This window comes from Homalodisca vitripennis, chromosome 1 (genome assembly GCF_021130785.1).
Source record: "Homalodisca vitripennis isolate AUS2020 chromosome 1, UT_GWSS_2.1, whole genome shotgun sequence".
NCBI classification, from domain to species: domain Eukaryota; kingdom Metazoa; phylum Arthropoda; class Insecta; order Hemiptera; family Cicadellidae; genus Homalodisca; species Homalodisca vitripennis.
The window spans coordinates 131,720,803-131,733,744 of NC_060207.1; the positions used below are offsets into that span (position 1 = coordinate 131,720,803).

Genomic DNA, 12,942 nt, shown 5'->3' on the forward strand with positions numbered 1-12,942 from the left:
TAATATTCATTTTCTGAAGATAGTAAGGGAAAATAAACAATTTTGATGGTCTCATCAGTGTTAGGCGTGTGAAGCTCAATTTTAGAGCTATCTTATAAATAGGCTTATAGAAAAGCATAAATAAAATGTTAAAAAAGGTAATTTTTACAGAATGTATGAATAGGAAGAAATGAAATGTGTTTTTCTTATAAAAACAATTAACGCAAGTTATTAAAGATTGTGTATTTATGTTGAATTTGAAGTTTTTAAAAGTGTAATTTTCCTAAGTAGCCATATAAACTAATGTTTCATTTTTAAAAAGAACGCCAATCCCTGAGGCTACATAATTCGCGTAGGTCCTTTAGAAGTTCACGTTTTAATCCGTTTTGTGACTCTAAGATGGGTGTTTTACAAAAAGCCTACAATGTAATACTTTAAATGCTTGTAATTCCTCACGAATTGATAAAATAAATACTTTTTTTAACTCCAGTAAATTTATCATAAAGAGCTATAACTTTCAAAGAAAAAATATCTCAACCAAAAACTAATGGCACCACTTAAAATACCACATTAATTTAAGAATTGTAGACCTAGTCCAAAACTGTACATTGCAGGCTACTTCGATTATACTGTAAGAATCCAGGAAGAAACCATTGAAACTGTACAGGAGTCGATCCCAGGCCTTTGTAGCTTATCAATGCATTTTGTGTTTCATACTCAGATTTTCGGTTATACCGATCAAATATTGTTGACTCAGCCCAAAACTCTATGTTTCAGTCAATGATTCTCTGTAATGGAGTTCTGCACAGAAGCACTGTTTGCCATATTCATACTGCTCCTAAGGCGCAGCAACTATGTGGGTGGAGAGCTCAGCGATACTGATCCTCTATTATTGACTCAGCACAAAACTGTATGTTTCAGCCTGGGATTCTCTTTAATGGTGTTCTGCACAGAAGCACTGTTTGCCATATTCGTACTGCTCCTAAGGCGCAGCAATTATGTGGGTGGAGAGCTCAGTGATACTGATCCTCTATTGTTGACTCAGCACAAAACTGTATGTTTCAGCCTGGGATTCTCTGTAATGTTCTGCACAGAAGCACTGTTTGCCATATTCGTACTGCTCCTAAGGCGCAGCAACTATGTGGGTGGAGAGCTCAGCGATACTGATCCTCTATTATTGACTCAGCACAAAACTGTATGTTTCAGCCTGGGATTCTCTTTAATGGTGTTCTGCACAGAAGCACTGTTTGCCATATTCGTACTGCTCCTAAGGCGCAGCAATTATGTGGGTGGAGAGCTCAGTGATACTGATCCTCTATTGTTGACTCAGCACAAAACTGTATGTTTCAGCCTGGGATTCTCTGTAATGGTGTTCTGCACAGAAGCACTGTTTGCCATATTCGTACTGCTCCTAAGGCGCAGCAACTATGTGGGTGGAGAGCTCGGTGATACTGATCCTCTATTGTTGACTCAGCACAAAACTGTATGTTTCAGCCTGGGATTCTCTGTAATGGTGTTCTGCACAGAAGCACTATTTGCCATATTCGTACTGCTCCTGAGGCGCAGCAACTATGTGGGTGGAGAGCTCGGTGATACTGATCCTCTATTTTTGACTCAGCACAAAACTGTATGTTTCAGCCTGGGATTCTCTGTAATGGTGTTCTGCACAGAAGCACTATTTGCCATATTCGTACTGCTCCTGAGGCGCAGCAACTATGTGGGTGGAGAGCTCGGTGGGCCTGTAGGAATCAAGTACCTTACCAGCGCGTTCATGTTCGGCCTCTGGCTCATCTACCTCACCCTCTCTACTCTTGAAGCATACGGAGTTATCGGAGTTTAAAGACAAAGACTTTTATTAATTTAAGCATAGTTTTTTTATAAATAATTAAAATATAATGTTGAGATTCCATTTTTCGGAGAGTGATATATGTACCTATAGTTGATTTAAGACACTTCCTATTATTACTTGTAAAGAGAGATTAAACATTGTTAATTAAATTTACTTTATAATTCTGGTTTCATTCATCCCTGTATAAAAATAATTGTTTATCTAGCTTTTGTATAATTGAAGTTAACACTATGAGTAGTGCCACCGAGGAGAACATGATACAACCTACTGGTCCAATTATGGGGCACCTGACGGACGACATGTATAAATACTGGTGAAATATGATATCCGGTAGATATTGAGCTTTTTAAGGTTAAAATGTATTAGGAATAATTTAAAACTAATATTAAATGTCTGATAATACCATCATTAAGCCAGACATGTTGTAAATAAAAATTTATTTTAAGACTATTATATAAATATTACCCCCACAATTATTTGAAAATCAAATTAATTTATTACATATTAATTCAAATGTCTTACAAAAATAATAAATACACAAACATAATTACCAAAGTATTTGAAATCAAAATATATATTTTGAGTTTATCCAAAGGCAAAGGATATCATTACTTTGTATGTAATAATTTCATATCATACTTTAATATTGGAAGTTTTGTTATTGTAAATTACAATAATTTGAAACTTTGATAATATATATGTATGCACTAGTAGGACTATCAAAACCACTAGGTTTTAATTCAATATTGAAGGCCATTATACATATAAAAATTATTTTGTTTCTCATAAGGACGTACGTACAGAAAACTAAACAAGATATAAAAAACACATTATATGAATGTACATAGGTTACATATTTGATTTAGCCTATTAGTAGAATATAGTGAATGTTTTTAATGTTACCTTATTGACTTTAGTTTAATAAAAAACAAGTTTACTTTTTTAAGTTTAGGCAAAAATATTTAAAGAGATTATTTGAAATGTATATATTTTCACAAAGGTAACTAGAGATCGCAATCAAAGTTAAATTCAAATATAAAAAAAACCATTAATGACTATTAATTAAAAAAAACAATCTTTGAATTTGAGTGCAATCGATAACAAAATGATTATAAAGTGTATAGTTTTTACATTATGTTTATGTTTCATGTTTATATCTTGCATATACAATCTTAGTTATGTTTTTAATAAAAGTGTAGTAGTGAAAACAACGTACGCAGAGGTTATTAAAGAAATTAGTTTTAAACTTAAATTCGTGAAGGGTTTATTTTAAGTCCATGTCACTTACATGTTTCAAAACCTTCGGATATTGAAGAGCCCATTAAGGGGAAGCAAGATGGTGAAAGCAGTGAACCCATTGTTTGGGCAGAACTTTTATGCAACTTTCATTACTTGGGTCCTCCCTCCCCTCCCTCTGGCAGCTCCCCACACCCACAGGACCCCTCCAGCCACTCCCCTCCGGGACACGACATTCCACCCTCACTATCTGTTGAGTAGTTAGCATTCATCTGCATACAGAGTTGCAGGTGGATATAGATAAAGCGGGAAACAGAGTCGATTATAAGTTGTAACTGAGTTACATGAGCAGTTAATACTGTTTGTATCGTGGCACCTCGCGTTCGGTAAAATTAAACTGGAAATTGAATGGGATACAGTATTGTATTTTCCTGCGCTATACCATTTCATAAAGATTTAGATTCATTTGATATAATATGAGGTATTATTTTATATACATGTTATATTGAACTTTAAATATTATGTGATGTGTTTGTAATAAATCAATCCATTATCTTATTTGAAATAGTTTTCAACAAATATTTATCATAGTATAATTTTAAATCTTCTATTACACAGGCCATTATTCAATTTTTTCAAAGTTGATCGTTCCTTGAAAAAAATACTATTCCGCTGATTATAATATTCTAAACATACTACATAATAAACGATGTGTATATATATATATATATATATATATATATATATATATACATTAAAATTGTATAAATGGCAATAGCCTTATTTAATTTCATTAAACATTGAATCACAAAAAGTATTTGCTCTGCCGGGAGTCGAACCCGGATCTCTCACTTGCCGGGTGAATGTGCTACCATTACACCACAGAACGCTTACTTTTTCAAATTCAATTATTTTGTATTTGGCCGTATCTGTCACATATGCGTTTAAATAAACAAACTAACATATGATCGGAAGACCAAATACCTGTCAAACGACTATATATATATATATTTTTATATACATATATATATATATATATAATTATATACTAAATATATAATTATATATATAAATATAATATATATATAACTTATATACTATATATATATATATATATATGCAAACTTTCATAAATACTTAAATGTTTTACTACTTCTTAACAAGACTAAAAACAAACCAATTTGTTTTTATTATATAAATATTTTAATATCAATAATTTGTGAAAACGTTGCTTTAAATATGATTCTTCGTTAACTGATAGAATTACAGAGATTAGCGAAAACAATTAATTACATCTTCTTTGTTGCGTAATGCTCAGGTACTAAACAGAAAGTTAGTCCATCTGTTAAATGTGTGGGTCAATGAACATAAAGTAGGTAGGTCAGCCGGCCAAATACTAATGAACTGTATTTCACCCACAGACTAGAAAATGTCTAAAACCATGACTGACACGGTCCCAAAGCATGGTAGAGCAACCGAGTCTTTTACACATAAAGTAATTATTGTGGGAAGGGTTGATTCTATGTAAATGTTGAATTTAGCTCCATTTCACCTTCCTATTATGTTCAGCATCCATAATCTGATGCTGTTGCAGAATCTCTTGGAATCTGGAATCATGTTCGTCTGGAGAGATTCAAAAATAGACGGTGACGAAGAACAAACCCCGCGTCGTTTCGATATCAGAAACATCCACACTACAACTGTCTCACTGTTTCATCAGGTGCATAATTGAGCGCACTACGATGATGACTGACACCATTACAAAGCACGGTGGAGTCTTCTCTTTCCTGTTACGTGCAGTATATGTAATCTGATGCTGTTTCAGACTTGACTCATGGAATCTAGAGTCATGTTCGTCTGAAGGGATCCAAAAATAGGGATCCAACATTTACGTCGAATCAGCTCTTCTCACTATAGCTGCTTTATATGTAGAAGATCCCTTCAGACGTACATCACTCCAGATTTCAGGAGTAAAGTCTGCAACAGCATCAGATTACAGATGCTGCACGTAATAGGAAGGTGAACTGGAGGTAAATTTGTAGTACGCTCAGTTATGCATCTGATGAGACAGTGCGAATACCTCTTCACCTATATTGCACTATCTTTTGTAGTCTGGGTGTATATGATGTCGAAACGCCATATGCACATTCTGCAAGAGTCAGGAAGGCCCCAAGCATGAGAATAAATGTTTTAACTCAGTATAAACACAAAGCTGTTCAGTGATGCTTTAACGAATCCTAGTAAATGTCCAGTGTTTTACCCCGATATGAAAACCTTAATAAGGATTCACTGGTGGTATTTCATTGCCTGAGCTCTAGCAAAGCCTATTAATCGAGGACCTGAAAAAACTTTGATTTTGTATGCCTGTCTATCTCTCCGTAGGATATATCATAAATGAACTGACTCCTAGACTTAAAACTTCGCAAGTAGCTTCATTTATATACAGGACTCACCGAGTTCTTGATCATTTCATGCGTGTCTCTTAATAAGATTTAACTCAGCGTTAGTTAACATTTTACATTGGTCTTATGTATACCTATAGTGGCAACCAGAAAATAGCACAGTAAAAAAGTACCGTCATATTAAGTTTTAAACGTTACATATTAACACGTATAGTCTAGTTATAGACTGTATAATGTATTTGATTCTGTATGTCTTGTAGTTACCCCAACCAAACACCTCATATTGTGGTTACTATTTGCGTAGATTTGTTTAATTTAAACTCTACAATGAGACGTAACTTAATAAACATAAATATGAATGTGACAAGCAAGATATCTTGACAAATATTTCACGTATACACTCCTTCATCGGCACCGCGTAGTGTCACCTGAAACAATAGGACAGGAAGGTGATGGTTAGGAGGGAGAAGGGGTAAAGTTCAGGCTGCTTCCGGCCCTAAGTTTTGTTTCTAAACCTTATGGTATGTAAACGAATTTTTTGTTGAGGTTTGTTTAACTGTTATAATCTTTTTTTACGTTTCCTAGTTAGTTCATTTTTTAAATATTGTTATCCGAAGTGGTCTAACCTCAACTGAAGGTTGACTTAGCGGTTGGTTTGCTAATTTTATGTATGAAGCCCCAATAAGTGTGCGTTTGAAAAATTTATCCTCGCGGTGTATTATGTTGGTTTTATCCTATTTTATGTGATGATTTTCATACCAGCAATGTTGAGCAATTAATTTTCCACTAGTCCATTTTTCGTATTGTCTTTATGTTCTTTTATTCTCACATTTAGTGGTCATTTTGTCTCGCCTATGCATTTCCTATTAGAAGAACATGTTATTCTGTGAACAATGACGGCAACAACCAAATGACACAAACTATGCCATGGCGCACCAAGGGCACAGGACTCAATAACTGCATTATATATGTTATAATTATAATTATTTATAACTAATTACTTACTTACTAAATGTCAGAACCTTTCAGTAAAGACTGTTGCAGTGCGATTCTGAAAGTGGTTCCTTCCCGGTAAGAATGTAACGCAACAATATGATAGCAGCAGTTTACGCGACATACTAAATTCAAACTACAGAGTGCCACTTCAACATATTACTCCCTGTAGAAGCGTTATAAAAGCGTGTTAAGCGTTTTAAACAAATGCTGTTTTCTTTTTTTATTAATTACTAAATTAGTTTTTCTAAAAGTTTAATTATATTAGTGATTTATTTATTTTTAAATATCTTTCTACTATGACAGTTTTATGAAATTTAATCTGTCATATTAAATTTGTAGTATGACAGAAAGATTTTTTTTATTATTTAATGAGGTAAGTAACGTCAATGCTAAAGTGTAAGATGAATAATTCAACATTATTTTTCATTTCAAACATTTTTTCAGTAAAATCAAAGGTTTGACTCATAGGGTGAGTTGAAGTGAGTAAATAATTCTGCGAGCGGCAACCAGTATGAGCCACGTCGGCAAGCGGTAGAAGCCTAATCAGCAATCCAAAGCTGGATGAATTCGAGGTTATATATTGTTTGCTTACATTAATTTAGGGTAAATAAATCGATTGTAACTTATTTATGTACAGAGATTTTATGAGATGACCTACAGCGTTGGCACATGAAAACAACGTTAAACCTTAAACATGTTTACGCGCTTGTGTTTGGCTGCATATTTGTGGAAAATTATTCTCATTAAAGGTATAATTAATACGCATTTGAATTGTTTCGTATAGTCTATAAAATTTCACCGAACTGGTCTTACTTTGCTGTGGTACTACTAACTTGATAAATATTTTTAAATTTTCACTTTATAGTAACCAATATTTATAAGAAAACATGTAATGGACTTTAGGGAGAAAAATATATTCATGTTTTGACATAAACTTTTTGCAATTAAAATTGGTACTTTTACTACCGCCAAATATATGGGAACTTCCAAATGATTTTCCTTTAGCACATCACTTGTTGCATCCACTTGCTAACTATAGAAATATATCACAATGCAGTCTATGACTGAAATAGAGCCGAAGTGCTGTGGATATAAATCAGGCAGACAAAACCCAGACACAAATCACAAGTCCGGGCACAAGGCTGTCTCAGCTAACTGTCGCCATTGTCTCAGCGTATTGTCCTCGGTCTTTGTCTCACAGTCCTTTCCACGATATAGCTTATTGTTTTGCACTTCACCATACTATTTGTTAATGATTTTGCGCTTTCAAACTCTTCGAGGAAACTATTTTATTACATTATTCTACTATTTACATGTGATGTAGTGGAATACATGTTTATCCTATCTACCATGTACATTATAAATTGTATATATGCATATGTAAACTTATATATTCTTGTTTTACAAACTTTGTATACATTTGTTTTATATTCCACATAACAAAGGAGAAATTTCCTTATATTACAGGAAATTTGTTAAATGTAAAAATATAAAAATCCTGGATGTAATTAACATAAAAATTATCTGTTTTATTTAAACTTTTTTTAATACGTTGACATAAACAGTGCTATATAAGGAAGATGGGAAGATTAAATGGAAAATAGAAGGGAAATGGAGAGAAGGATGAGAATGATGATGTGTGCAAATATAGTGCGTAAATATAGATGAAGGTCTTGAAGGGAATATGTAATATGCGATAAGGATAAAATACGATGGAAATGAAAGAGGAAATTAAGTGAAACATTTTTGAGGAATGCTACGAAGCCGCAGATGTGAACTGAATGAATATTTATTTCAAACTACATGACCTAGAAAGATATGACTCCCATTTAAGACACAGAATTCCAATTTCAAACTATCGATAAGCATAAAGTTCAGTAATATTGCTTACATATTATATTAAATAAAGTTTAAAAGAATTACATTTGTAGAAAAAAGTTGGTAGCAAATTAGGAAAGGGAAGTGGGCCAGAGCATAGCTATAAATAAACTTATTTAAACCATAATGCGATTCCACATTAATCTATTTTAACACTCTTTAAATATCCATTATCTTGTAATCTCTAGATAATCTTTTAACTTCTATTTTAAGTTTTGGTGACCAAAGAACAATAACTAATGTTTGACTGTACTATGTTGAGTTCATACCAATTATACGATCTTCTAACGAAGAATGATGAACATTGTCTACAAATTTCTGTTAATATATATGCTAAATTAGCTCAAATTAATCAACCCTTGCTTGAATCATTATTGGAAATTAAGTGATCTTTAAACTAGGCCATTTAATATTTCTATGTGTCTATTTGACGTCCTGAAATAACCTCCAAATTCAAAACTTTAGTAACATCTTGTCAATTACATAGCTTCAATTTGTATTTTACTTTGTTATACTACTACTTTTTGACCGGTTAGAAGAAATTAGGTTAATGTGGCTACAAAATGCATTGATTTTTTGTATGTACCACACATCATTTGGCTGAGTGTTAACGAAGCATTACGACTCGCATGATTTTCGAGAATAGATACAGCTGTGAACATGAAATATAAAAAAACCTCATCTCTGAATTCAAAATACCTAATTCCGCTTATTCCCGAATTTCGCAAACCTCCCACTTAGAGGCCTGGGCGTGTAGCCCACGGCGATCTGAAGGCGAGTATACTTTGTATAACGTGAATTGTGGAAATATAACTGAGCCCAAATACCTCTACAAAGTTGAAATGGTAAAAAATGTATCTCGGTTAAGTTCGTTGGCCAGCTTTGTACTCATATGTGTTTCAATATATCAACTGTTTTAACTTTAAATAATTGACTATGTATACCAAAGGAAAGCCAAAAACGGTCTAGTATCCTTATATCATATCCTACATTTTTTCACAAACAATTTTTTATATCTCGAACATGTTTTTAGACTTTGATTTCATGTAGCGACCAAGAAAACTAATTAATAATATTTCAGTTGTCACAAAATCTCCCCACTTGTCTTACTGAATCCGAAGAGCATTTTAATTTGCAATATCGTCAACGTCTGTATGTGCATTTGCTAAAAACTACATTTTTATTGATTGATTGCATTCATTTCCATACTTTATATACATGGTAACAAAAATAAAACTAAAATATTTATCTATGCAATTTTTTGCCTGTGTTGGGAGAAACGAGTTCATCTGTCCAATGCACTATTTACACTCAAAAATCTTAAATTGAAATAATGGAATAAGTTAACGTCATTAATACAATGTTCAGTAACAAATGACAAAAATGTAACTTTTATAATAAAGGATACAAGGCCAGAGCATGGAATATTTTAGTACATATAGTTAATAAAAAAATGAAAAATTTAAAATTAAAAATGAATATAAACTTATGTAGGAAATGAAAGTTGGAAAGTTTAAAAGGTTATTTAAATAAATGACATAAAAAAGGGCAATCAGAAAGACTACGATATGGAATTATCTCAAATGAGTACAGAGACTTGGATTAATCCACTTAACACCTGCACATAACACCACTAAACAGAGCACACACACACCCACACACACGCGCGCGCGCGCGCGCGCGTGATTTAGTTTTTAATCATTTTAAAGTTGCATAATGCAAGTACAGTAGAATGAAACGGTACTTGCTTTCTGAACACGCCTCGTATACTTACTTGGCGCTTGCATACTAATATATCTACTACACATCTTCCATATTTTTTTTTATATCGCTAATCCATATATTTCATGTTTTGAAAACAATTTAGATAATTTAAGAGAACAGGTAATAATATAGTAAAACACCCTTCTTCTAGTGTTTTAAACCTGAAGAATAAGGGATAATCTAATAACTCGCATGTGGTATTACACAAACAGAAGTATCGGGACTCAATACTTGACAGCCGTTCAGCTTTGCAACTTTTAGGGACAACATCGTACCTCTAAATATAACGTCAGCATGGAAAAAAATTTAAAATTATCTAAAAGTTTTATATTTTCATTCACCTTCATTCTTGGGATTATTTCACTCTATCAACGTTCTCTGCACGGAGACCTGTCATTTTTTATTTCGTTTTGGTGCCATCCTTTGTACAAAGATTAACAATTATGGTCTTCTACATGAACTGTACATTATTAGTTTGTAAATGTAAGGTCTTACTTTCATTAATGATAAAACTTTGCATCATTAGACCAACGTTATTTGGCAGGTAAAAATCAGAAAATAATACAATTAGAAGCTGTAAATCTAAATCTAAAAGAATCCTACTTTTTGTAAGGTTTTTATTTGGTTTTATTTGTATTTTTCAAATTAACTAATTCCAAACTTAAAGATATGCAAATTATAAACACAATTTTGTTTATGTTATTGTTACGATTCAAATTCAATAACGTACAACAATGATTTGGTATTAAATCCCCCTTTTAAACAGTACCATAAAAAGGGTATTCGGGTCGTTATAGTCTAAGGTTCGTAGTTTAATATGGGAGTTGATAGATAGCTGAGAGGTAAAAGTAAATCAATATAAAACTCAAGTAATGAGTTTGGCCAAGATAAACTTTCACTTATATGTGATCTGTAAGAGTAATCATTACCTTATATTAAACAGTTTGTGAACTGATACATACACACCGTTATCATTAGATTAATGTAACACTGTTGTTCGATGCCGTCTCACAATACAAATAAGCGTTGTGACGCGGTGAACGGATTGGATTAGTTGTGGCTCCTGGCTACGGTACAGTCAGTGAAGCGTGGAGGAGGCTGGTTCTTGTGTTATCTTTACTCGATATTGAACTCTGATCTATGCTCTTTCCTACACAACGAGACCTCCACCATGTCTCTGGCACAGTATTAACAATGAATTCAGTATAAAACTGTATTACTTAGCTCCTAGGTTCACTCCGTTTATTTTTGCTTTAATTTGAATACGAGCTACCTTTCATTTTTACGATAATGGTTTTTAAATTATTGTAAAAGTTCAGTACAACTTAAAGTTCCTTTCCGTGATGAAAACTAACAACAAAAACTGTTATTTATGAAATTCCTCAATATCACATGTCTAATACTCGATTAACGCAATTTCTATAATAGATATAAAAAACTACTTTTTAACTAAGCACATAATGACATAAAATTTAAATATTGATTTAGAATTGATGTTTTTAACAGTTGTTGATGTTTTTAGTTGAGTACATATTAGTTTGATGGTGTGTACGTCTACCAGTTATTTTGACACATTAACATGTGTTGACGAAATGTGTTGTCTATTTGTCAATCCTAAATATTATCGTCTAGAAAATAAACGTCTAAACGTTTGTATTTTTATAACTGTAATTGTAATTTTGTAATTGTTTCCTTTTTGTTTGCTATTTGAAATAATGTCAATAATACTTTTACTATGTGAAAATCTATCGAACAAAGTCGATAGAGTATTGTCATTTTTCTTTATTAGTGAACCTGGGATTTTTAGAGGAAAAAAGGTTTAGGAGTTTATAATAAGATTTTGTATTTAAAGTATTATATTAATATAGATGTTAGAATTTATCATATGAGATATTTAGACTAATAATTCTCGATACTGTCTGACCAAGTTATTTAACAGTTGAGCTAGTTAAGACTACAACTACCTATGTACCACTTACATCTGACTCCATATGAGAGAATGCTATTCTCTGCCCGCTTTGACTGGAGAGGTTGGAACATAGCTAGCCTTCCAAGATGAAATTACTGAGATATTGTGCTCCCTACACATGGGATCTCGTCAGGAGGCGGTCCCTATTCCAAGCGCAAAGGCCATTTTAGTCCTGCAATGAGATGTTTCTCAGTTTCTTATTCTATGTAAACATAAAAATTATTTAAGTATTTTGGACCGGTGTGTAAATGTTAGAGTTTTACAATGTACAAGACTGGGACAGTTTAAAAGGTTATGAAGTGGGATAATAATTGAAAAATTAATAATAATATTGATGTCACCTCAAATGGGATAAATATTAAATATAAAAGCTAAATCCCTCACTCACTCACGCATCATTAATTATCCAGATAAACCACAGCTAGAAATTTAAATAGGGTTACGGCACTAGAAGAACTATATTTTTGTTTTATGAGTCATACTAAGATGAATTTTACACATTTACACAGGATTTGTCATTAGATCAACCAACCATATGAGTTGGAATAGAGTTGCAAACCTTAAAATAAATATATTTTTGTGTAATCTTTCCGCTACCCAAGAAAAATTAAATTACATACCAACGTTTCTTAAAACCTTAATGTGAAAAATAAAGTATTTTCATGCAGATAAACCACCCCTATTAAATATATGTAGGCGTGTGAAATATAATGTGATATAAAAAAAATCTTCCTCCAACGCTAACCCTAAAATAAGAACCACTGTCAGTTTTGTTATAACTGTACTTCCGGTTCAAATTTTATAGGGCTTCATAATATTACACCATAAGTGCTTTCAATAAGATTACAACGACTATAATCTAGAACATT

The 12,942-nt window shown here is 32.6% G+C and overlaps 1 protein-coding gene across 2 annotated transcripts in view; it reads left to right on the plus strand.

Annotated features, from left to right (window-relative positions):
• Positions 1 to 1,989, plus strand: part of LOC124371310 (sodium/calcium exchanger 1) — a 215,460-nt gene extending 213,471 nt beyond the window's left edge. Inside the window, exons 9-10 of one of the 2 annotated variants that reach the window (XM_046829648.1) lie at positions 1,474 to 1,556; positions 1,701 to 1,989. In XM_046829648.1, coding sequence (XP_046685604.1) covers positions 1,474 to 1,556; positions 1,701 to 1,819 — 202 coding nt within the window. In that variant the 3' untranslated portion in view covers positions 1,820 to 1,989. Of the gene's footprint in view, positions 1 to 1,473; positions 1,557 to 1,683 lie in introns of both variants that reach the window. The other variant, XM_046829647.1, reaches the window with a different exon arrangement.
• Positions 1,990 to 12,942: the final 10,953 nt, after the last annotated feature.